The sequence below is a fragment of the Carlito syrichta genome, unplaced genomic scaffold (genome assembly GCF_000164805.1).
Source record: "Carlito syrichta isolate Samal-C Ts95f unplaced genomic scaffold, Tarsius_syrichta-2.0.1 Scaffold308940, whole genome shotgun sequence".
NCBI classification, from domain to species: Eukaryota; Metazoa; Chordata; class Mammalia; order Primates; family Tarsiidae; genus Carlito; species Carlito syrichta.
The window spans coordinates 123,285-150,047 of record NW_007253036.1 but is presented as its reverse complement, the minus strand read 5'-3'; the positions used below and the strand labels follow the sequence as shown (position 1 = coordinate 150,047).

General features: G+C 45.0%; 1 protein-coding gene across 2 annotated transcripts in view; it reads left to right on the top strand.

Annotated features, from left to right (window-relative positions):
• Positions 1 to 26,763, top strand: part of SMARCB1 (SWI/SNF related, matrix associated, actin dependent regulator of chromatin, subfamily b, member 1) — a 37,945-nt gene that overhangs the window by 1,348 nt on the left and 9,834 nt on the right. Inside the window, exons 2-6 of one of the 2 annotated variants that reach the window (XM_008066456.2) lie at positions 2,297 to 2,408; positions 4,086 to 4,215; positions 7,439 to 7,576; positions 9,743 to 9,870; positions 21,685 to 21,851. In XM_008066456.2, the coding sequence (XP_008064647.1) occupies positions 2,297 to 2,408; positions 4,086 to 4,215; positions 7,439 to 7,576; positions 9,743 to 9,870; positions 21,685 to 21,851 (675 nt within the window). Of the gene's footprint in view, positions 1 to 2,296; positions 2,436 to 4,085; positions 4,216 to 7,438; positions 7,577 to 9,742; positions 9,871 to 21,684; positions 21,852 to 26,763 lie in introns of both variants that reach the window. The other variant, XM_008066455.2, reaches the window with a different exon arrangement.

Here is a 26,763-nt window from a genome sequence, read left to right as displayed (position 1 = left end):
CTTCCAGTAGCCGGAATTACAGGCACGCGCTATCACACCGGCTGATTTTTTGATTTATTGTAGAGATGAGGTCTTGCTGCCCAGGCGGGTCTCGAACCCGCGGGCTCAGGCAATCCACTCACCTCAGCCTCCCAAAGGCGCGGAATTACAGGCTGAGCCACCGAACCCGGCTCCACCAATTTTTATAAGAATAAAAAGGACAGGATGCAATGAATTTTCCACATTATTACTTAAATGCTGCTGTTCAAAGATGGCTGTGCTGGGGAGATGGAGCCAGTGCCCGTCCATCTGTTGCAGCTTAGAATGGTCCATATCAGCCAGTAGGCACCTGCCAAACTGCAGGATGCAGAAGTCAGTTCGGTTTCAGTATGTGATATTGGGCAGGTTGTTTAAAGAGACTTCTACCTGATATAATGGGTGGAAAAGTAATCAGTTTAGCCTTGACCCTGAGTGGGTGGCACTTTTGAAAAGAAAGCATTCATTGAGTAGGTGGAGCAAATTGAGAAGTGTCACGTGGCAAGGAGGAAAGAAACTTGGGAAGCCTGGTTCCAACCCTGCTCTGCCTCCGTGTCACTTTCATGTGTATAATGCAATGTTTGGACTAGATGATCTCTAAGATCTTCACATTTAGTTTCTATAAAGCTAATTACAATGTTGTTCTTCAGCCCTGTCACTCCTGGTCTGTCTGTGGCGTGAGAGGCTTTATCCTGAAATCTGTAATCTGTAGAATCTCAGATGGACAGGCAGTCTGTTCTCTTGGGCTTGACTTAACAATCATCAGAACTTTGGAGTTTGGGGAAGGGTTCAAGATCAGAATACTGTCTATCAATATCCATTAGCTCCTGTGATGGTATTGAATGGATGACCCCAGCCCCCTTCCCTGTGGGAAACATGCACTGTATTCAGGGAGGTGGGCCAGCTATCGCAATATACGCAGTACATCCGAGTGACATCCTCTAAAACTGCCTTAAGAGGGCACCTGTACTTCCCAAGAGTGTGTGTCACTGTTTTTTTGCCATCTGCAGTCAGCTGTACTCTCCCAGCCAGAGTCACAAAGTTGAGAGGACTCTAACAAATCAGGAAACCTGGGCCCAGAGAAGGGAAGATGGTTCAGGGAAAAGCCAGGAAGGCAAGCCCCAGTCTTCTAAGTTGTGAGGGGGACTTAGGAGGGATCTAGGAGTCTCAGACCTTTGCAGAGCCTGCCAGGTAGTCATGGGGGACAGGATTGTCAGTTTCTTTTGAAAAATCTAATGAAACTACATTTACCCTCAGATGATAATGACATCCAAACCAAATAATACCAAAGGGACTGTGCCGTGTGGAACGTGAGTGATTTTCTGGAGCTCCTCTTCTCTCACAGTAGTCAAGAGCTCTGGTTGTTGATCATACAAGTCTTTTATTAATGAAAAGTAGATAAACATTTTGATATAATAAATATATTATGCTTTGTAGATAAGATGAGAAAAATAGTAGGAGTGGTCCTTCACGGGACAAGGTTCAGAGTTGCTGTGCATTTGACTGATAAGTAGAGACCCAGAAAAAAGGAAGCGACCAGGTTACAGATGGAGCCAGCCCTGGCACCCTATCCATCAGCCATCCTCTGCAATGTGACTCTGAAGAGCTCATTTTGGAAAAGTCAGTGAGGGTGTCCTTACAAAAACTTTAGGACTAGATTTATTTTCCTTAAGGAAGTCATACTTTCGGTATTTGGTATAAGCAAACAAACTATTGTTTGGGACAGTAACGATTTGTATAGCAGTCTGGTGATTTCCAATAAGTGCTTTGTAAGCCCTTTTGAAAATTCCTTTGGTATCCCTCGTTTGAGTTTTGTTACTAAACAAAGCAACACAGGCCATGGGGGAAATTATCTGGCATCTGTCTGAAATTAAAGACCTTTTTCGTGTTTATTGCATCGTAAAAATATCAAAGTCTTGTTCTTAAGATAAAAGAAGGCCAAGGAGGCTTTACATTTCTGGAAAGTGCCAGAAATCCTTAGTCCAAAATCAAAATCACCACAAGCTTCTTGCCAAGCTCTGGGGCCTCCTTCTTGGGCGTCTGGCCAGGCCTCTCGGAAGTTGTCCTGTTGTAGGATGCACACATGTGGGCCAGATGTGCACTGCTGCTGAACTCTCAATATCAGCAGAATGTGTTTTATTCCTGCCGAAAGCTTGGCGCCTGGGGGCCACCTTGAGGCCTGTTTGTCCATCCCTCCATCCCGTGGTGCCTCGGCACCAGGTCCCTCCCCTTCCATGTTGAGCCGTGACCCTTGTAATGAGCCTTCTTGCTTTACTCATAGGTGGGAAACTACCTCCGTATGTTCCGAGGTTCTCTATACAAGAGATACCCCTCACTCTGGAGGCGACTAGCCACTGTGGAAGAGAGGAAGAAAATAGTTGCATCGTCACATGGTAAAAAAACAAAACCTAACACTAAGGGTGCGTCTTCACGAGGGTTTGTAAACCTGTTTCAAAACCACTCGCTTATGTCATGAAGATAAAACGTTTTCACTCCAGAGTGTCTTCACTGCAGCATTGGCCGTAGAGGGGCAGGTAGCCTCAGGGTGTGCACGCCAGGCAAGAAAACAGCCCCTGGGAGCCTGTAGTGGTCCGTTGTCAGGTATTTCCTGGGGGGCCGGTGGGTGCGTGAGGGGACAGGGCCAGGACAGGAGCGGGTGCTGTGAAGACATGTTGGTCTCAAAACGTTTTAGGAATGCTGCGATGCTCTGCCATCTGCCGTGGGCGTGTCGCCATAGTCATCCTCCATGCAGCCCTAGTGGTGGGTGGCGGCCCCAGCTCCCACTCCCCTCTGGGGCTTTCACCGCTTGCTTCCCAGTGCACATCATCTGTAGCACTTCATCCTGGCAGCCAGTGTGCTAGAACTCATGTGCATGTCCCTGCTCGTCGTGCCTGCGTGTGTCTGGGTTCGCTAGGTGAGCTGCCCAACGCTAGTGAGACCAGTGGCTCTGGCTGTGGCAGCTCTGTGCAGGGTGAAGGATGTGCTTCAGACACCCCAGGTCTCTGTTGGGAAGTGCTCCCACGGGACATGTGGGTATGGCGTGCCCCTTGACAAGGGCGAAACTGCTTTTCACGTGACAGTGACACCTTGTAGAGAGCTGCTCTGGGCCTGGGTGTGTGTGTGTGTGCCTGTATGTGCACGAGTGGTGCTTCATAGTCTGTCCTCTTTGGTTGTGTCTGTAGATGCTGCTGTGGTCTTCTCCCCTGCAGGAAAGTAGTGATTCTTTTAATGCAGGAGCCGGAGCTTCTTTTTTATCCGCTGCTGTAACATTTTCACTCACTTGCTTAAAACAGTTTCCTTTCTGTCCCCTCCTCCCCAGTGGAGCACCAGTCACTAACACAGTGAATCCCCCCAGCTTTGCTTTCCCCTTGCAATTCCCTGGATGAAAGCTTCCACCCTGTACTTTGGAGATACCTTTCCCATATGTGATTGATTTCTCCAGGAGAAGCCAGGCTGTGCCCACAGACCGGCAGCAGCTCTTGACCAAAGTTCCCTGGATGAGCTCAGGGTCAAGTTGCCTGGAGTCTGTCCTACTTGCCCAATAGCATCCTGGGCCTGACTTGGGGATGGGAGGTTATGGTTGGTGTGAAGCAGCTCTGTCTCCTTCTCTGGGCTCTTGTTTTAAAAGAAAAGTATCCATCTTCCATTCCATCTCCCCACCTTGCATTGTATTGTAGATTGTGGTGGTGTCAGACCTCTTCCCACTGGGGTATTATTCTGGAGCCTTCCTTTTTCTCTGAGTAAGGACCAAGAATATGTTCTGGAGTCAAGTCTCTGCTGACTGGGCTCTGGCTGCTGCTGTCATGAGCACTTTCTCTGCTCCCAAACCAGTACTCTTGGGGCACATGAGTCCAAATCAGTCTCACTGGAGACTTTTCCAGGACTTCTAAAGCAAACATTCAGTCCAGATTGCCCTTTTGGAAGAGGCCAGCATTCATCTGTAGGAAGTTTGACACCTTGCTTTTCCCACCTCCTGCATGTGAGGACCTCGATGTGCTGTGTCTACTTGGCTGGCTGCTTCATGCTGCCCCCACCAGCAGAGTGACCCAGCAGTACCTCTCTGCTTACAGATCATGGATATACAACTCTAGCCACCAGTGTGACTCTGTTGAAGGCGTCAGAGGTGGAGGAGATTCTGGATGGCAATGATGAGAAGTACAAGGCTGTGTCCATCAGCACAGAGCCCCCCACCTACCTCAGGTGATATGCTCATGGCCAGGGTGTGTTCTCTCTCTCTCTCTTTCTCCCCCTCCCCCTCTCCCCCTCTCTCTCCCCCTGCCCTTTCTTTCTTTTCTATTTAAAAATTTTTTTTGTAGAGACAGAGTCTTGCTATACTGTCCAGGCTAGCCTTGAGCTCCTGAACTCAAGCAATCCCCCTGCCTCGGCCTCCCAAAGTGCTGGGATAACTGGTGTGAGCCATCATGCCCAGCCCTCATGTGTAATTTAAGAAATTCAAAGTAAAGGTCAGGTGTGGTAGCTCATACCTATAATCCCAGCACTTTGGGAGACTAAAGCAGAAAGATCACTTCAGCCCAGGAATTTGAGACCAGGCAACATAGCAAGATTCCATCTTTACAAAAAATTTAAAAATTAGCCAAACACTGTGGCACCACTAGTCCCAGCTACTCAGGAGACTGAGATGGGAGGATTGCCTGAGCCCAGGAGGTTGAGGCTACAGTCAGTTGTAATCATGCCACTGTACTCCATTCTGGGCAATAGAGACTCTGACTCAAAAAAATTAAGCAAATAAGATTAAAAAATAAAAATTCAAAGTAAAAAAAACTAGCAACATAAAGAATTTGGAACAGTGTGAGATAATAGAACTGCACACTCATGCATGCTAAGGGTGCTCTTTTGTAAAGCATTATGGCATTCACACATCTTTTTGTTCTCTAGCTCATTCATTTCATCCCTGGAAATATCTCCCAAAGAAATAATTTAAAATAATGAAATGAATGAATACACTCACTGTTCTTCATGGCATTGTGAGTATTACTGGAGAACATGGAGTCACTAGAGTACCTAGCCTTAGGGAAAGCCAGGTGAGTGCCAGTACGACCACTTGAAGGGACTAGGATGTAACCTTTGCTTCTTGTGATTATATCAATCCCGCAGTGCCCCGAGACTGGCTCACATGGGTGAATTGCACAGATACAAGATCTTACGCTTTCAGCTCAAGACAATATGCATTTCTCTGCACGAAAACCAGGGAGCACTAAGGGTGAAGGGAGAAAGAATTATTGTTTAGAATGATGTATGTGGTTGTGAAAAATCATTTCTTTCCAGATTTCTCTCAACTTTACTTTTGGGTTGTTTTTTTTCGATTCCTCCGAGAAAGGTGGCAGGCCTCCAGCCTGGCCAGTGTCATAGATGTGTGCACTGCAGATTCTTTTTCCCCCAGGGGATGTGGGAAGACCATAAGGATGGCCAGACCTTCTCAGGGAAGGCACAGGAGGAAATCATGTACATATGAACAGCACTTTAATTCTGCACACGTCAGCAGGGAGCCTTTTATGGGGCGATAAACAGTTTCTTGATGATCGTGTCATGTGAGGAACAGCTGAGACAGTCGAATCCTGTTACCCTGGAGGTCAGGTCTACAGAGGTTGAAGGAAAGTGGTTTGGCTGGTTCCACATTGCTCAGTCGCCCACCCAAGGGACTGGTACCCTTCTCATGCTGTCGCTGGACAGTTTGGGCAGAGGCTAGGTGGCCCCCCTCAGGACTATTGGGAAAGTCTTACACAGAGGGAAGAAGGTTGAATTTTGTTACTCAGATTCCCAGATTCTGTGTATGTCTGAGTGTGTTCCTCACATTCACTGTGTCTGTGGTGACACTTGCATTATCCGCCAGAGGTGGCTACCAGACCTGGAAATGAGAGACAGATCGCTACTGAGATAGAGTGGGATCTGGGTACTGGGGAAGGGCTCAGCACAGACTCTAGGATGTCCAGTCAGAAAGAAGGTGGTTGAGATTGTGGTTTCCAAATGCAGGCTCAGCTGCATGGAAATCACCCATGGAAGTTGCAAAGAATCTGTATTCCTGGGCCCTACCCCAGAGATGGGGAGTCAGTCAATCTGAGTGGATCTCAGGAATTTACTGCTTAAAATTTTGAACTCTGAGTCTCTGTGGTCAGGATTAGGAGTCATGGCCCAGATAGGCTTTAGTGGGACCCTGATCCTGCTGTTCTGACTGTTAGTCCCTCCCAGATTGGTTCTACATTCCTCATTTTGCCAGGTTTGGGGCATAAAGTGAAAGCCAATTATTAGATCAGGACAAGGCCTGCAGTATAGGAGACTTGCTCCAGTCCTGGCCACACTGGGTACCATAATTGCCTCCCTGGCCCCACCTGCAATCAAGGGATGGTCTAGGACCTCAGCATTGGAGGTACACATTACCCCAACTTTAGAAGGGAAAAGAGTTAAAGGTAGGTCTCGGCCACTGCCTGTACCCTGTGGAAAGACGGGCCTGGGTGGTGCCTTCCCGGGTCCCTTCTTAGAGGGCGCTGTCAAACACTTGTCATCATTTGCTGGGAACTGTCACAAACAACTGTAGCATGAATCTTTGTGCAGGTGTTGAGGCTACACAGGAGAGTGACACACAGCTGCTGCCCTCGCCTGCTCATGGTCTCATCAGGGATAGCAAGAACCCACAGAGCACAGTGGGAACCCAGCTGCTCTCATCTGTCTGACCCAGCCCTGGAGCCTCAGATTAAATTAGCTTTTGGTATTTTCCTAATAAAAAGTAACCTAGAATTTGGAGAAAAGAGGGAGACTTTCATGAACATGAGTTATTTAAATTACTTTGGGTTTCACTTTCTGGAAGGTATTTATGATCTACCTTTTCCTCTCTACTGCCCTGGAAGCTCAGAGGCCAGAAGCCTTGCCTGGACCATCTCAGGATGGCCAGCACATCTACAATCACAGCCTGAGCACATCTCTCCCTTCAGCCTTGACCTTGGGAACTCCCAGCCACCTGCCAAGTAAAGTCACTTACTGATAGAGTGCATGAGACTCTGTCTATAGCCTCAGCCCCTCCCCAGGAGCCTCCTCCTAGCAACTGCCCATGCTTCACCTGCCAGTGAACCCCGCCTCAGTGTTTAAGGCTCCGCTCTGGTGTCTGCTCTTTTGGGAAGCCTCCATCTTGTGACCCTTCCCTGAATCAGGGATATGCTTCTGTAGGGGCAGCCCATGTGTGCCCTGGGCTGTATCTGGCACCCTTTTGCACCCTTGCCCTTATCTTTCACCTAGGTGTCAGTGAAAGCCTGGGGAGCAGAACCATGCAGCACCAGAGGGACACAGATGACTCCTTTGAGAGCCTGGAGCCTGGCAGGGGTACACTGGGTGTCTTCTAAGTATAAGTTGATTCCTGGTGGGCAGGACCGGGCCCTTAGACTGACTAGGGGTGCTTTTCCTATCTCCCCAGGGAACAGAAGGCCAAGAGGAACAGCCAGTGGGTACCCACGCTTCCCAACAGCTCCCACCACCTGGACGCTGTGCCATGTTCCACCACCATCAACAGGAACCGCATGGGCCGGGACAAGAAGAGAACCTTCCCCCTCTGGTGTGATACGTCACTGCCCTTACCCCTGTGCTGATCCCATCTCAATTTTCCAATATGTTTTAGTCTTTTCCCAGAACGACTCTGCCTTGACCTTGCATTCACTAAAACTCTTCACTGTCACCTTCTTCTTAAACTTCTGTATTTCCCTGACTTGCAGGATGCTGTCTCTGGCTTTCTGCAGCCTGCCTGGCTCTGCCTGCCATTGTCTCTTGCCATATCCTCCTTGCTTCCCAGCACCCCAAGTCAAGTTCCTGGGGGTAGTCCTGAGGCCTTTCTCTGCCCTCAGTTTCCCATAGGCAGACCAATAGTTTCAAATGCCATCTATGTGACTCCCGCAGTACCATTTTCTTATGTCTCCTGAAGCAAACCACCACAGTCTGGGTGGCTTGAAGCAGCACAGATTTCTGCTTTTACAGTTGTGGAGATAGGAGCCCAATTGCAGTTTCACTAGACTGAAGTCGGGTATAGGCAGGACTGCATTACCTCCAGAGACTTTCGGGCATCCTGGGCCTTGCCTCTTCTTGCTCTGGTGGCTGCCATGTTCCTTAGCTTGTGGTCACATCATTCTAGTGTCTCTCCGTGGCCTTCTCTGTGTGTGTGAACTCTTCCTCTGTCTCTGTCTTAGGCCATTTGTGATGTAATTTAGGGCCCACCTGGATAATCCCTAAGGGTTTTTCACTTCATCACATCTGTGAAGTCCCTCTTTTTGGCCATATGAGGTAACAGTCACAGGTCTTTTGGGGCCATTTTTCAAATTCCCACCCCACATTCATCTCTGTGGCCCAGCCCTCCTTCGCTGCCCTTGCGTCCTCAGCCTTGTGCTGCCCATAAACTTCTCTGTCTTGGGGCCTGGCAATCCAGCATTCTCTTGCTCAGGCAAGCCAGAACTTCCCAGCGCCTTTTTTTTTTCTCACACCACAATCTCAATAAGTTCCTACTTGGAGCCACCTCCCCACAGCTCTTCCCAGGTGTTCAGCAGCCCCTGCCCCCTGCCCTACTGCGTTCTCAGCCAGCATGGGCCTCTTCACTTCAAGCATGTCACGTTACTCCTCTACTCAGAGTCCTCTAGACTTCTCTCATACTGCTCGGCAGAAGCCCTCACTCTCCCTGGCAAAAGCCAGGGCTCTCAGGGTTCTCACGGGGGCTACTGGCCTGGTGTGGCCACCACACTTTGCCCCACTCACCCTGCCTTGGGCACATGGGCCTCCTCACAGCTGACACACTGCCCAGAGCTCCTGCCCTGCCCCTGCAGTTTCCTCTGCTGAGACTCACCTCGTTCCCCCTCCTCCCTCTTTCCTTTCCTCCTTAACTCCTTCCTTCATTGCTCCTTTCCTCCCTACCACCCTCTCCTCTTTTTTCTTTCCTTCCTTTCTCCCTCCCTGTTTGAATGTCACCTGCCCTTTAGAATGACCACTCTTGTCTCCAGCATCCCTGCACCTTTTCCTGTCCTATTTCCCTGCTTGTCTGTCATGTGCCTCCCAAGCTCTTGGAGGGCACTTCCCAGCTTTCCCCATGCTCCAGACACCCCTGGGATTTCTCTGCCCTCTAACCTCCTTCACTGGGCTGCCTATCTGTCTCTTCCCTCTTTGTCTTCCCAAAATACTGAACTGTCTTATCAGAATCCTCCTGGGACTCCCTCAGGTCAGAGGCCTGGTTCTGCAGACTGAGAGGAGAACTAGAGGTGCTTTGACACCCCCTCTTGTCACAGCATCCCTACAACTGCTTCCATATATCTGTGCCCACCTTCCATGGTCTCTTCCTCCATTCCCTTGCCTCCCAATTTTACTGGAATATTTCCTTTCCCACAGCTTTCTGTGAAAGTCCTGCCTACTTTCAGGCCTAAATTCCCTTCACGATACATCTAGGTCTTGTTCCAATGCTGCCCAGGCCCGCAGCTTCTCATCCCTTCCCTGTGCATCCATGAAATGCACAGTTCTGCCCTATTGCAGCATGTGCCACAGACAATCTGATATGCTGGTCACTTGTGGCCCCTCCTGCCCCTATTAGGCCATGGCTGGCCTCATCTATGCTACCTCAGGTATTAGTTGACAAGGGGCCTTTCCCTACAGCCAGGTTCACGGTGACCCAGGTACAGAGGGAGGCTGAAAGCTTGCCTCCCTTGAGCCTTGGCATCCTCACTGACAGGTGCTGCCATTTCACTTTCAGCTTTGATGACCACGACCCAGCTGTGATCCATGAGAATGCATCCCAGCCTGAGGTGCTGGTCCCCATCCGACTGGATATGGAAATTGATGGACAGAAGCTGCGGGATGCCTTCACCTGGAACATGAATGGTAATCAGCAGTCAGGTTCTGCTGGCCCCAGCCTGGCCCCAGTGTGTCATGTGTGAACAGTCCCCTTTCCTGCCAGTTGCCTGTGGGGTGTGTTCTAGACCTGATGTTCAGGACATCATGGCGTGGTTTTGGAGGGTGGACTCTGGGTTCATTCCTGGTCTGCCATGGGCTGCATGTGTGAGCTTCAGGTTCCTTTGTTCCCCATGAGAGTGGTGGCTGAAGGGGCCTGGCGTGGCAGGCCACCGGTTCACATGGCGTGGATGATGGTGACAATGCCATTCAGATCCGGTTCAGCTGCCTGGCCCTGCTCACACCTGCCCTTCAGCCCCGGCTGCCACCTTCATCCTGTCTGGAGGCACAGCATGTGCGCGCTGGTGCCTCTGCTCTCACCCTCACCTGTCTTCCCTTTGGACATCCTTACCTGTAAGTTCTGGTCAGATGCCATCCCTTTCTACTCTTCCCAGGCATTCAGAGTCTGAACATAACTCTCTCTTTGTACTAATATAGACAGAGTTAGAAGGATACATGCCCCATGGTGGTAAGAGTGCTTATCCCATCTGGAAAGAAGGATTATGCATATGTTTATTTTCTTTTTTATTTTTTTCCTGTGTTGTTAGAACTTTTATAATGAATATATTCAGACAAAGAGCAGTAAATGTCTTTTTTATTTTATTTTAGAGTGAGGTCTCACTATGTTGTCCAGGCTGGACTCGAATTCCTAGGCTCATGTGATCCTCCTGCCTCTACCTCCTGAGTAGCTGGCATTACAGGCACAAGCCACTATACCCAGCTGTATCCCCTTTTTTTTGGAGCCAGAGTCTCACTCTGTCACCCAGGCTCGAGTGCAACGGCACAGTCATGGTACCACAGCCTCAACCTGCTGGGCTCAGGCAGTCTTTCCTCCTCAGCCTTCCAAGTACAACATGTTCAACTCATTTTTTGATTTATTGTAGAGACCAGATCTCGCCAAGTTGCCCAGACTGGTCTCGAACCCCTGGGTTCAGGCAATCCTTTTGCCTCTGCCTTCCAAAGTGCTGAGACTATAGGTGTGAGCCACTGCGCCTGGCCTTGCTTTTAAATGAATAAAAGTTTAAAATCACCAGAATCTCACCACCCTATTAATATGTTCAGTTTTGCCTTTTCCCTCTTAGTCATTTCCATATGCATACTTATTTAGCATAGTTGTTGTTACATACAAGTATCGTCTTATTTTTATTTGCTTATCATAATTATCTTGCTGATTTCTTTAGTCTTCATAAATGGTGCAGCAGCATTTTCTGTTGAGTTGAGGTGCCTTCGTTTGCTAAAGCTCCACCTGCTGTATATAGGTGGCTTCACGGTAGATAAAAAACTTGCTTACAGTATTTTTCTCCCAGAGGGGATTTCCTGAGGGAGGAGTGCATGAGTGATTGTTAATATGTGGCTGCCTTGAGCTTTCTGGAAGGACTAGTCTGCTTTCCTTTGGTCATCTCTAAGCACCTGGTGTGCTAGGCCTCAGTCTAAGGGCTTCTGTCCAGCTCTGGGAATAAGGCCTGAGTACTAGGTGTCTGTTCTCCAGGGCCTGCAGGTTAGCTAGTGACAGGGGGGGATATTGGTGAGGGAGACTTGGGGGAGGGAGGACACTGACGAGAGACTCCAGGAAGTTGTATTGAGTGTAGATGGGGGCAGGGGTGGACAGGCCAGCCCATGGATACCAGGCCATCAACAGTGCTGTACAGTGCCTGGCTCTGCTGAGTTCCCTGTTGATCTTGGCTAGCTCACATATTTATTAATTCCTCTCCCTCCCACTCTATTTCAACCCTTTGTAGCTAGGGACCTTGCTTTTTATTGCCGCTTTTCTTGTAGGTCTTAGTATGGAGTCTGACCCAACACTGAAACTTAGTTGTTCAAATTGAATCAGTACATATGTCTTATTGCTTTCCTTTCAACAACACATAGACAGTTCCTATTTCTTTATACCCCCACCCCATTCCAGAAGGAATGTAAGGCAGCTTACATAAGGACACTGGGTATAGAAGACTAAAGCCAGTGACAAAGGTGAGGTTAGGAAGAACTGGGTAAAGGGGAAAGTGAAGCTAGGCAGTACAAGAGGCAACCAGGACTCTGGTTACTCAGATTTCATCTGGTGAATGTTGCTGGGAGATGGGCGTGGCCTTGGCCTTTTAGAATTAGCAGAGCAAGGCATGGAGACAGCTTCCACAGTTCTCGGGGTGGCCAAGATTAACAGTAGCCTGTGGCTCAGAAGCAGCAGAATCAACACAGAGAGCTTATTTTCGAAAGAACCTTTCCCCGCAGCTTTCATGAAGAGGACACGGTATAATGTAATGCAGATCAGCATCGTCCACAAGCTCCACTGTGAGTTTCACAGGGCTGTTCCTCACAGAGGTTCATGTAAAATATGCTCTCCACTGAATATAATGTAATATAAAGCCTAAACAGGTGGAGAACCAAAATAGTGTTTTTCTGTGAACTCTTCTTCAGCCCTGGGTGATATTTGGAATGTGCAAAGGCCGTGATTTTTTTTTTTTTTTTTTTTTTTGAGTTGGAGTCTCACTCTGTCACCTAGGCTGGAGTGCGGTGGCCTGATCACAGCTCACTGCAGCTTCAACCTCCTGGACTCAGGCAATCCTCCCACCTCCCATGTAGCTGGGACTATAGGCACATACCACTACACCTGGCTAATTTTTTTATTTTTTGTAGAGATGAGGTCTCACTGTGTTGCCCAGGCTGATCTCAAACTCCTGGGCTCAGGCAGTCCATCTGCGTTGGCCTCCCAAAGTGTTGGGATTGTAGGTGTGAGCTACCATGCCTGGCCCCTGATTTTTTAACTGGTGGTTAAGAGACTATGCCAGCATTGCTATTAACTTGCTGTTTTGAGACATACCTAATTTACTTTGAAATTTCAAATGATTTTAAAAGTGGGCTTGAGTGTTTTTGTCATGAAGGGATTTAAAAATATGAAGTAGCGTTACTTGAGTAGCATGGATGAACTGTGTGTTCTTCAAGTCATCCTTTCATCAGGATTTTCCTCAGATATGCTTTTGATAGGCATCATTTTGTGATGAGTTTGAAGTTCTGTCCTCTGAAAAAGACTTCTCTGAATTGCTGGTGGAGTATGGTGTCATCTGCCTTAACAGTCAGCTGAGTGAGGGGACTACAAAAATCCTCCAGAAGAGATGAGATGCCTAACAAGAACACATGCATACATAGATGCCACCTTTGCCCAGAAGGGGAAGAAGGGAATGCCCTCAGGAAAAGGTTTGGAATCTGCCCTGGTACATAGGCAAGGAAGCGATCAGGGTCCCAAGCTTCTACACTGTAAGACACAGCTACAGGAGGCAAGATTTTGGAGACTGAAATGCACATACGTTAGACTCTTAAGAAAACTGATAGATTCAAGAAACTGTGCAGGCTGGGTATGGTGGCTTACATCTATAATCCCAGCACTTTGGGAGGCTGAAGCAAGAAGATATTAGCTGGGTGTGGTGGCACACAACTTGTAGTCAGAGGCTTGAGTTATAAGGTGATAACCTGAGCCCAGAAGGTCAAGGCTGCAGTGAGCCGTGATTGTGCCACTGCACTCCATCCTAGGTGACAGAGTGAAACCCCGACTAAAAAAAAAGAAACTGAGCAAACTTCAACAGGATTAACCCGAAGCAGTCCATGCCAAGACACATCATAATTAAACTTCCAAAAACTGATCACAGAGAAAAATGTCTTGAGAGCAGTCAGAGAAAAATGACAAGCTACTTATTGGGGAAAGGCAATTGGAATGACAGTGGGTTTCTCATCAGAAACCATGGGGGGGCAGAGTAAGTGGTATTTTTCAAGTGCTGAGAGAAAAGCACTATTAACCTAAAATCTTATACCCAGGGAAAATATCCTTCAAGAATGGAGGGAGAATAAGACATTCTCAGATGAAATAACACTGTAATCTGCAGGCATACTCTAAAAGAATGACTAAAAGAAGGGAAATGATAAAAGAAGAAATTGTGGAATGTCAGGAAGGAAGAAAATATGATAAACAAAAATGTGGATAGATGAAGTTCCTTTTTGTCTTTCTTTCTTTTTTTTTTTTTTTGAGTTGGAGTCTCATTCTGTTCCCAAGACTGGAGTGCAGTGGCTGCTCCCGGTCACCACAGCCTTGACCTGCTGGGCTCTGGCGATCCTTCCGCCTCAGCCTTCCAAGTTGCTGGAACGACAGGCGCGTGCTACCATGCCCGGCTAATTTTTGATTTATTGTAGAGATGAGGTCTCACCAAGTTGCCCAGGCGGGTCTCGAACCCGTGGGCTCAGGCAATCCATTCACCTCAGCCTCCCAAAGCGCTGAGATTACAGGTTGAGCCACCAAACCCGGCTAAGTTGCTTTCTTTCTATTGGGTTTTCCAAATTATGTTTGACAGTTGAAGCAAAAATTATACCACTGTCTGTTGTGATTCTAAATGTATATAGAGGAAATATTTAAGACAATTATAAATGGGGAGGGTAAAGAGATATCAAGTGCAGTAAGGTTTCTACCCTTCACTTGAATTAGAAAAATAAAGTAACCAATAGGCTAATAAGGTATATGTATAAAGCGTAACACTTAGAGAACCACTAAAAAATGCTATACAAAGCATGCGCCTATAGTTCCAGCTACTTGGAAGGCTGAGGTGGAATGATCACCTGAGCCCAGCAGGTTGAGGCTGTGGTGGCCATGAGTGTGCCACTGCACTCCAGCCTGGATGACAGAGTGAGACTCCCATTGAAGAGAAAAAAAAAAAAACGCGGCCAGGCTCAGTGGCTCTGCCTGTAATCCTAGCACTTACACTTAGGAGGCTGAGACAAGTAGATTGCCTGAACCCGCGGGTTTGGGACCAGTCCGGGCAACTTGGTGAGATCTTGTTTCTACAATAAATCAAAAAAATTAGCCAGGTGTGGTGGCACGTGCCTGTAGTTCCAGCTACTTGGAAGCTGAGGTGGAAGGATCGCCAGAGCCCAGCAGGTCAAAGCTGGGGTGGCTGTGAGCATACCACTACACTCCAGCATGGGTGACAGAGTGAGACTCCAACTCAAAAAAAAAAAGAAAAGAAAAAAGCTATACAAAGAGATACCCTCAAAAAATTAATGAAAATGGAGTTCTAAAAATGTTCAGGTAACCTACAGGAAGACAGGAAAAAAGAAAACAGAGAAATGAAAACTAGTGAGGGAAAATAAAAGGTAGATGTAAGTCCTAACATGCTAATAAATATTGCTTAAAAGGCAGAGATTGGCAGAATAAATTTTTTTAAATGACCTAACTGTATATTATCTACAAAAAAGTCATTTCAAATATAATGAAATAAATAGGTTGAAAGTGAGAAGACGAAAAAGATACAAACATTAATCAAAGTAAAGCTGGAGTGGCAGAATTAGTATCAGATAAAGCAGACTTCAAAACAAAGAAAGTTGCCAGAGACAGAGAAGGACATTAAATAATGGTAAAAAGTTCAGTCTATCAAGAAGACACAGCAGTCCCAAATAGCATACAGCAAACAACAGACCTGGAAAATATGTGAAGCAAAACCAGATAGAATGAAAGGAGAAATAGACAAATTCACAGTCATGTTGGAGACTTCAACATTCATGTTTCAGTTGAACAGAATTGATAGAAAATCAGCAAGATGATATAAGAACTCAAAAAAAACCATCAGCCAACAGAATCTGAATAGCATTTCTGGAACACTCTAGCAAGCTGAATGTGCATTCTTTTCAAGTGCTTGTGGAATGTGTCCCGTATAAACCATACGGTACATACATGGGTTATAAAATAAGCCTAGCAAATTTAAAAGAACTGAAGCCATACTGAGTGTATTCTCCAACCACAGTTGACGCAAATACTTGTAAACCAAATAACACACTTTTAAATATTCGTGGTTCAAAGAGGACGTCTGTAGTGAAATTTAAACACACAAGTGCCTAAATGAAAATGAAAATGCAAGATATCAAAATTTGTGGGACACTGCTAAAATAGTGTTATGCAGGTCATCTGTAGCACCAGTGCATACATTAGAAAACTAGAAAAGCCTCAACTCAGTAATCTAAACTCCCATCTCAAGAACCAAAGAAAATAAAAATGAAATCAAAGCAAGCAGAAGGAAGGATGTAATAAAGAGAAGAGCCCAAATCTGTAAAATTGAAAACAGACAAACAATAGAGAAAATTAATGAAGCATAGCTGGTTCTTTGAAAGATCAATAAAACTGACAGTCTCAAGTAAGATATAAAGTATCAGTATCAGGAATGAAATGGATTATCACTACAGACCCTGCAGATATCAAAAGGAAGGGAATACTACAAAGAACTCTACACATATAAATTTGACAACTTACACAAAATAAATCAATTCCTTGCAAAACACAAATTACCATAACTCATCCAATAGCAGATAGATAATATGAATTGTCCTATACTGTTAAGGAAATAGAATTTCTAACTTTAAAACTCTAAAAAAAGAAATCTCCAGGCCCAGATTATTTCACTGGAGAATTGTACCAAATGTTTAAAGATGAATTAACACCAGTTCTACATCTCTTTCAGAAAATAGAGGAGGTGGGAGCACTTCCCAATTCATTTTCTAAAGCTAGTATTACCCAGATACCAAGCCTATAAACAGTACCAAAAAAAGAAAAATGCTGACCCAGTATCCTTTGTCAATATAGATGCAAAATCCTTAGCAAAATGTTAGCAAATAGAATTAGACAATATATAAAAATAATTACTCACCTGGCAGGGGAAATACCATGATCATGAAGGTGGTTTTCCCAGGGCAAGGCTCATCCACTGCATTCTGGATGTGCTGACCTCCGCAATTTCCCCAAATGTGGGAAACTCGACTGCATAATTTGTGGCAGTGGGGGACTGTGTTAGTGCTTTCCCCTTGAAAAAAAATAATTATATACCATGACCAAGTAAGGTTATTGTAGGGATGCAAGCTTGGCTCAGTATTTTAAGCTTGGTTAGTGTAATCTACCATATTAACAGATTAAAGAAGAAAAATCACGTGATCATGTCAGTTGATACAGAAAAAGCATTTGATAAAATTTAACACCTAATGAAAAATAGAAATAGTGGGAAACTTCCTTCATTTGACAAAGGTCATCTATGAAAAATCCTGTAGCTAATGTTATTTAATAGTAAAAGGTTGAATACTGTTTCACTACCATCAGGGACAAGGCAAAGATATTTGCTGTCACCATTCTTATTCAGTATAGTGTTGGAATTTCTAGCCAATGCAATAAGACAAGAAAAGGAAATAAAGGACATAGATTGGAAAGGACAAAATACAATCCTATTTGCAGATTACTTGATTGTCCATATAGAAAATTTAAGGGATATACAGAAAACTCATAGGACTAATAACTAAGTTCAGCAAGGTCACAGGATACAGGATAAACAAAAATCATCTGTATACAGTATACAATATATACAATTTTTGAATCAGGATTTTACTCTTACCCAGGCTGGAATGCAGGACTCACTGTATCCTCGACCTCCTGGGCTCGGGCGAGCCTTCCACCTCAGCCTTCTGAGTAGCTGGGACTACAGGCACACCCTACCATGCCTGGCTAACTTTTGATAGAGACAAAATCTTGCTATGTTGCCCAGGCTGGTCTTTTACTCCTGGACTCAAGTACTCCTCCTGCCTCAGCCTCCCCAAGTACTTGGATTCCAGGTGTGAGCCACTGTGCCCAGGCTTTTTTTTTTTTTTCCTGAGTCACCCAGACTGGAATGCAGTGGCATGCTCATGGCTCACAGCAGCCTCAGCTTGTAGGGCAGGCAATCCTTCCTCCCTATCCTCCCTAGTAGCTGGGACTACAAGTGCACAGTACCACACCTGGCTAATTTTTTTATTTTTTGGAAGAGACGAGGTCTCACTTTGCTTAGGCTGGTCTTGAATTCCTAGGCTCAAGCAATCCTCCCACCCCAGCCTCCTAAAGTGCTGGGATTACGGGAGTGAGCCACCATTCTTGGCCTCTATATACTATTAATGAACACATGTCCACAGAAATTAAATATATATTACCATTTACAGTTACTCAATAAAAAGGAATACTTAGGTATAAATCTAACAATATATACCAAAAGCTACAAAATACTGATGAAAATAATTAAAGAAGGTCTAACTAAATGGAGAGACGTGTTCATGGATGAAAAGACTCAAGATGATGTCAATTCTCCCAAATTGATAAACAAGTTTAATGCCATTTCTGTGAACATCCCAGCAAGATTTTTTTAATAGCTGTAGACAAGATTACTCTAAAATTTATGTTGAAAGGCAATGGATCTAGAATAGCTAAAGCAATTTTGAAAAAGAATGAAGAGGAAGTAATCTACTCAGTCTCAAGGCTTACAGTATAGTTACTGTGATCAAGACTAAACAGCATCAGTGGAGTGGCAGACACCTTGATGGAACAGAACTGAGAACCCAGAAACAGACCCACACAAATATGCCCTTCTGATTTTTTTTTACAAAGGTGCAAACACAATTCAATGGAGGAAAGATAGTGCTTCAAGCAAAATGGTGCTGGAGCCATCGGATGTCCATAGGCAAATAAGTGAACCTCAACCTGAAACCTTACATCTCATGCAAAAACTAAGTCAGAATGTATCACAGACTAAATATGGAACAGAAAACTATAAAACTTTAGGAGAAAGTCTGGGGAGCTAGGGGTAGACAAAGAGTTCTTAGACACCAAAAGCATAATCCACAATAGGAAATACTAAAAAATTGAACTTCATCAATATTCAAAACTTTGCTCAACAAAAGACTGTTAAAAGGGTGAAAAGACAAGCTACAGAATTAGACAAAATATTTGGAAACCCCATATCTAATTAAAAAAAAAACATAGAATCTAGAGTATATAAAAGTCAGCAGTAAAAAAAAAGCAAACAATCCAATTGGAACACAGGCAAAAGACATGAAGAGACATTTCATTAAAGAAGATGCACAGATGGCAAATAAACATTGAAAAGATGTTCTATATTAATTTGCCTTCGGGAAATGCAAATTAAAACTACACTATCGACCAGGCTTGGTAGCTCAGCTTGTAATACCAGCACTTTGGGAGACTGAGGGGAGCGGATTGCCTGAGCCCGCAGGTTCAAGACCAGCCCGGAAAACTTGGCAAGACCTCATATCTACAATAAATCAAAAATTAGCTCGGCATGGTAGCACGTACCTGTAGTTTCGTCTACTTGGAAGGCTGAGGCAGAAGGATCGCCGTAACCCAGCAGGTCGACACTGGGGTGGCCGTGGGTGTGCTACTGCACTCCAGCCTGGGCAACGGAGTGAGTCTCCAACTCAAAAAATAAAAATAAAACTACACTATCAAGCCGGGTATAGTGACTTATGCCTGTAATCCTAGCACTTTGGGAGGCGGAGGCAAGAGGATTGCCTGAGGCCATGGGTTCAAGACCAGCCTGAACAACATGGTGAGACCTCGTTTCTACAATAAATCAAATAATTAGTCAGACATAGTGGCGCATGCCTATAGTTCCAGCTACTTGGAAGGCTGAGGCGTAAAAATTGCTGGAGCCTAGCAGGTTGAGACTGCGGTGGCTGTGAGCATGCCATTGCACTCCAGCCTGAGAGACACAATGAGACTCCAACTCAAAAAATAATAATAATAATTTAAAAAAAAAACTACACTATCATTGCACAGCTATAAAAATTAGTGACAACACCAAATTCTAGTGAGGATGTGGGGGAACCAGGGCACTCACACTTCGCCTGTGGGAATGAAAAATGGCTCAGCTGCCCTGAAAAAGTTTACAGTTTCTTTTAAAAACTAAACATGTAGCTAGGCACAGTGGAGACAACAGTGCTCATGCCTGTAATCTCAACACTTAGGGAGGCCAGGGTGAGAGGACTGCCTGAGCCCTGGAGTTTTAGATCAGCCTGGGCAACATGGTGAGATCTTGTCTCTGCAGTAAATCAGAAAATTAGCCAGTCATGATGGTGCGCACCTGTAGTCCCAGCTACTTGGAAGGCTGAGGTGAAAGTATTACCTGAGTCAGTGGGTCAAGGCTGTGCTTAGCTGTGAGCGTGTGACTGCACTCCAGTCTGGGCAACAAAGTGAGAGTCCAACTCAAAAACAAACAGAACTAAATATGTAGCTACACATCTGGACATTTATCCCAGAGAAATAAAGACATATTTACACAAAAGCCTACACATAATAGCTTTATTTATAATATCCAGGAACTGGAAATGACCTAGATATCTTTCTCTGGGTGTATGGTTAAACAGAATGTAAGGTCCCACCATACCTTGGAATGCCACTTGGCAATAAAAAGTAAGTGACAACCTGATGAATCTCTGGAGAATTTTACTAAGTGGGGAAAAAAAAAAAAGCTAATCTCAAACAGTTACTGTATGGTTTCATTTACAGATCATTCTTGAAATGAGCAAATTCTAGAAATGGAAATGTCTAGCTGTTGCCAGGGGTTAAAGGAGGGGACAGAAATGGGAGGGAGGTGTGTGTGACTAGAAGGGCATTGGGTGGTGATGGAAAGTCCTGTATCCTGACTTTCTTGGGCTCCTCGTTATGAGATTATTTTCTTGTGTCTTATGGTGTTACCAACTGGGGGAAACTGGCACAGTGTGCATGGAACCTTGGTTATTCTTACAACTACATATTAATCTACAGTTACCTCAAGATAAAAAGTTTGATGTAAAATATCACCCTGGGTAATGTATTCACAGGGTGCTTAGCCTGAGCCCTGAGGTGCCTGCTACAGTCTCCACAATGAAGCACTGCCCATGTGCTATTGTGGAACTGGTCCAGCCTGTCACCTTTTTTGAGTCATCCAGCACGGCATCTTTTTTGAGTCAGTCTCACTCTGTCGCCCAGGCTGGAGTGCAGTGGCATGCTCAGGGCCACTGCAGCCTTGACCTGCTGGGCTCAGGCAATCCTTCCACCTCAGCCTTCCAAGTAGCTAGGACTACAGGCATGTGTCATCATACCTGGCTAATTTTTTGATATATTGTAGAGATAAGGTCTCGCCAAGTTGCTCAGGCTGGTCTTGATCCCGTGGGTTCAGGCAATCCTCTTACCTCAGCCTCCCAAAGTGCTGGGATTATAGGCGTGAGACACCATGCCCGGCCCCAGCATGGCATCTTGACCGTAAAGTTTGGGTTGTAAGAGCCAGGCAGAGCAGAGAGAGACTACTTGACTGGGCAGGACCTGGCTGAGGTCTGGTTGATTGCATTTGGTTCCTGTGAGCTCACACCTGGTGCGATTCCACTTCTAGGATCCAGGATCTGTAGAGACCTCCACCTATGTCACCTTGTTGAGGCACTGCTGTGGCCACCGCAGTCACAGACCCAGCAGCCTCTGTGACTTTACGTAGCATGTCTTTCTCACATGAGACCTGACATGAGATAGGGCCCTGCACCCCTGCAGGTGCCCCCAGCTCAGCAGAGAGTGGAGGTGGCACATGAACTCCAAAGTGCCTTTGCTCACTTCGCCATGAGCATGTCATTAGTTCAGGTAGTTGCATGTTCCCATGCAACTGTGAGGGTGCTTAGCAGTGCACACAGAACCCAGAATAGGGGAGCTCTTAGAGCTATGCACACCCCCAGGGGTGTGTGTGGGATGAGGACTGGGGGGTACTTGTCATGTGCTTCCTTGTCCCACTCTTAGTGACAAGGAGGGTCGCCTTCAGTGTCACAGTTTTCCTCTGCATCTGGAGAGGTGTAGCAGAGGAGGAAGGGGTCGGGGAGGCCAGGTCCAACATTGTGAAATTAGGCCCTGGGGTATTGGCAATACACCCTTCCCTCTCCTGATTACAGAGAAACTGATGACTCCTGAGATGTTTTCGGAAATCCTCTGTGACGACCTTGATTTGAACCCCCTGACATTCGTGCCGGCCATCGCCTCTGCCATCAGACAGCAGATTGAGTCCTATCCCACAGACAGCATCCTGGAGGACCAATCAGACCAGCGTGTCATCATCAAGGTAGGTGGCTCCTCACCCTGCGCTGGGCCCTTCTTGGCCCTGGGGGCGGGGTGGGTAAGTGTTGTGAGGGCTGAGGCCTCAGTAGAAGCCTGTCTTTGGGTTCCGTGCTGTCTGGAAAGCCATCTTTCAGGCAGCACCTGACCCTGGTCCTCTATATCCCCACAGGAATGGCATACGCCAACTTCTCAGAGTAATGTGTAGCATTCTGGACACATTCACAGGCTGTGGCACTGCCAGGCACTGAGCAGAGCTCAGAAGTCCAGAGGAGGTTAAGGCAGCTGACAGTCAGAATAGGAAGCCCTCAGTAGAATAGGCAGCTCTGTTGCATTCGCCCATGGACTGGGCTGGGCATATCCCAAGCTAGCCCGGCAGCCCTGTAAGATGCTACCTTTGCCACCATCTTACAGGTGAAGAGGTGGGCACACGGAGAGCTGAGCTTACCTGCCTCTAGCTGGCCAGCTGAAAAGTGGTAGATGGATCTGGTAATCGGACACAGGCCTGCCCACTACAGAGCTTGCAGCATGAATTCGCTGTACACTGTCTCACATGCTGGACCATGTGATGTGGGCTAGGGTAGCTTTGAAACCAGGAAGATATAAGGAAAAGGAGGTAAGATTGGCACGTGGTGACCCTAAATTGTCAGTGATTTTGTTTGATCTAATTCTGTGCATTTGGCTTCAATTTTAGGAAAACATTTGTGTATAAAAATAAGTGCCACATTACAAAGGGTTCCTGAAAATAGTCCTTGGGGTGGAGGAGTTTCGGGAGGGACACCTGCTGGGCCAGAGGGAAGGCTCTGCTCTTGTGCCAGATGTAGCCTCGGACCGTTTCAGCCCAGTGTTCCTGTTGGTTCTCCAGGAGCACCTCACAAAGATTTTGGAAAATGACGATAAGGAATCACCTGCAACTTTCTCTGTGGTCCCCAAGTGGAAAATAATAATACTTTTTTTGAAATTTTAATTAATTTTAAAAAATTGTTGTAAAGTATAACAATTCCGTCACTCAGACTGGAGTGCTGTGGCATGATCACAGCTCACCACAGCCTTGACCTCCTGGACAGGCTATCCTTCTATAGGTGAACATCCTTAGTAGCTGGAACTATAGGTGAACACTGCCATGCCCAGCTAATTTTTTTAATTTTTTGTATAAATGAGGTGTTGCTATGTTACCTAGGCTGGTCTTGAACTCCTGGGCTCAGGTGATCTGCCTGCCTTGGTCTCCTAAGTGCTAAGATTACAGGTGTGAGCCACCATACCAGACCTTTTTTTTTCTTTTTTTCAAGTCAGAGTCTCACTCTGTCACCAGGAATGCAGTGGCACAATCTGGACTCAGTGTAACCTCAATCTCCTGGGCTCAGGTGATCCTTCTGCTTCAGCGCGCCCCCCTCCCCAATAATTAGGACTATAGGCACATGCCACCCCACTGGCTAATTTTTAATTTTTTTTGTAGAGATACGGTCTTGCTATGTTGCTTAGGCTGGTCTCAAACTCAAAGCAGGCTCAAAGCAGTCCTCCCTCCTTGGCCTCCCAAAGTGCTGGGATTACAGGTGTGAGTCACCACACTCAACCCATTTTAAGCATAAGGATCAGCGACATTAAGTACATTCACATCATTGTGCAGCCATCACCACTATCTGTCTCCAAAAATTTTATCATTATATAAAACTGAAACTGTGCCCATTAAACACTAATTCTCTGTCATCCCCTCTTCTGGCCCTTGGCATCCACCACTCTTCTTTCTGTCTCTGTGAGGTTGACTACTTCAGGTACCTCATGTGAGTAGAATAGTGCATGTATCTTTCTGTCATAGGCTTATTTCACTTAGGGTAATGTCCTCAAGCCTCATCCATGTTATAGCATGTGTCAGAATTTCCTTCCTTTTTAAGGTTGACTAATGTTCCACTTTGGGGATCTACCACATTTTGCTTATTGATTCATTCATCAATGGACGCTTGGGTTGCTTCCACCTTTTGGCTATTGTGAATAATGTGACTATGAACATGGGTATACAAATAGCTGTTTATGTTTCTGATTTCAGTTCTTTTGGGTATATATGCTGGATCATATGGTAGTTCTATTTTTACTATTTTTAGGAACTGCCAAACTTTTTTCCACAGCAGCTATACTATTTAACGTTCCCATCAACAATGTACAAGGGTTCCAATTTTCCCACCTCCTTGTCAGCACTTTTTATTTTCTATTTTTTTCATGTTAGCTATCCTAGTAGGTGTGAAATTGTCTCCCATTGTGATTTTGATTTGCATTTCCGTAATTGATTTGTGATCATGAATCTTTCCATGTGCTTATTGGCCATTTGTGTATCTTTGGAGAAATGTCTATTCCAGTCTTTTACCTATTTTTCATTCAGGTTGTTTCGGTGTTGAGTTTTACCAGTCCTCTATTCTGGATATCAATTCCTTATCAGACATATGATTTGCAAGTGTTTTCTTCTGTTCTTCAAGTTGCCTTTTTGTTCCGTCGGTAGTATCCGTTGATGCACAAGAGTTTTTCATTTTGATGATGTCCACTTAGTCTATTTTTTCATTTGTTGCCTGTGCTTTTTGGTGTCATGTTTGGGAATCAGTGCCAAATCCAATGTTTTCTTCCAAGAAAAGTTACAGTTATATCTTTCATCCATTTCAAGTTAATTTTTGTATATGTATTAGGTAAGGGTCCAACTTCATTCTTTTGCATGTGGATATCCTAGCACTGTTTATTGAAAAGACTGTCCCTTTCCCCATTGAATGTTCTTGGCATCCTTGTCAAAAATCATTTGAATGTATTTGCGAGGGCTTATTTCTGGACACTTTATTCCATTGGTTTATATGTCTCTACCACACTGTTTCAGTTACTGGAGCTTTGTAGTAAGCTTTGAAGTCAGGAAGTGTGAGACCTCAACTTTGTTTTTGTTTTGTATTTTTTCTCCTGAGATTGATTTGGCTACTTGGTGTTCCTTGAAATTCCATGTGAATTTTAAGATGGATTTTTGTATTGCAAATAATGTAAAAAACATTATTGAGATTTTAATAGGCATTACATTGAATTTCTAGATTGCTTCGGTTAGTATTGGCATCTTAATAATATTAACTTTTCTAGTCCACGAACATGGGTTGTCTTTCCTTTTATTTATGCATTCATTAATTTCTTTCAGTGATGTTTTGTAGTTTTTGTTGTACAGATCTTGTATCTTTATAGTTAATTCCTGTGTATTTTATTCTTTTTCCTGCTATTTAAAACAGAATTGTTTTATTGATTTCTAAGTTATGCATGGTAGTACATGCCTGTAAGCCCAGCTACTCATGAGTCTCAGACAGGAGAACTATTTGAGCCCAGGAGTTTGAGTCCAGACTGAGATCCCCATCTCTACAAAAAAGGTTAATCTTTCAAATTGTTCATTGTTAATGTATAGATATGCTCCTAATTTTTGTGTGTTAATTTTGTATTCTGCTACTTTTCTGAATTCCTTTATTCTAACAGTTTTTTTGTGCATGGAATCTTTTTTTTTTTTTTTTTTTTTAGTTTGGAAAATGTAGTTTATTTAGAAAGTAAACTAGAGAGAGAAAAAGAGTAGGGGGCCAAAGTTCTGTGCATGGAATCTGTAAGTTTTATATATATAAGATCACACCATCTCTGAACAGAGATAGCTTTACTTTCCATTTCTGGTTTGGATGCATTTTATTTCTGTTTCTTGCCAATACTATGTTGAACAGAAGTGAGGACAGTAGGCATCCTTGCCTAGTTCCTGCTCTTAGAGGAAAAGCTTTCAGTTTTCCACCACTGAGGATGATCTTAGCTGTGGATGTTTCATATTTCATTTACTGTGTTGAAATAGTTTCCTTCTATTCTTTATTTGTTAAGTGTTTTCAAGAGTTTTGAATGTTGTCAGGGGCTTTTTTGCATCAGTTGAGGTGATCATATGGCTTTTGTCCTTCATTCTGTTAATGTGATGTGTTATGTTGATTTCCTACATCGAATAATCTTTGCACTGCAGGAATAAGTCCCACTTGGTTGTGGTACATGATCCTTTTAATATGCTGTTAAATTCAGTTTGCTAGTATTTATTTGAGAATTTTTGCATCAGCATTCTTAAGGGATATTGGTCTGTAGTTTTCCTTTCTTATAGTGTTTTTTCTGACTTTGGTATCAGGGCACTGACTTAAAGTGTATTCCCTTCTCTTCAGTGTTTTTGGAAGAATTTGAGAAGGATTGGTGTTAGTTCTTTAAATGTTGGTAGAACATTCACCAGTACAGCCATGAGGTCCTGGGCTTTTCTTTCTTGGGAAGTTTTTGGTTACTGATTTAATCTCCTTACTAGTTAATACCTTTATTTTTGAGATAAATATACATTTGTTCCCTTAGCTTGTTTCATTTTCACATTATGGCCAGCTAGTAGGAAAGGGGTAGCATTGAGATCAAAGGCAACATCATAGGTGAGAAGTGGAGGTAGGTGGGGAACAGTAGCTGGTGCCTGGCTTGTATTACAGGCACAGTCTACTGGCTCTGGAGGGCAGCCTGAAGGCTCCACTCCGGGCCATCTTTGTCCTGTAACTATGGTGAGAATGAGGCCTTGATTAACCCGCCCAACCATGTGGTTCCAAGTGACGGGTTGGCCACACACAGCTGACTTTCCTGACATTTTCCTCAGAATTGAACACTACTTTTTATTGTTGTCTTGATGGGGCTTCTGGGGCAGCAATGCAGAAAGTTGTTTGACAACGGTAAGTCCTCCTGGGTCTGCCCCTTGCTCCCCCGAGCATAAGCTTTTCCAGTGACCCTCTGACTTATCTATAATCTGGGTTGGCTCTGTTCAGTTCCAGGGGAGTAGGGGACTTGGTTTGAGCCATGAGACCTGTAGTGCTGGCCAGGCCCTGTCTTGGGTGCACACAGGGTTATGGAGAGGTGGGAGATGGCAG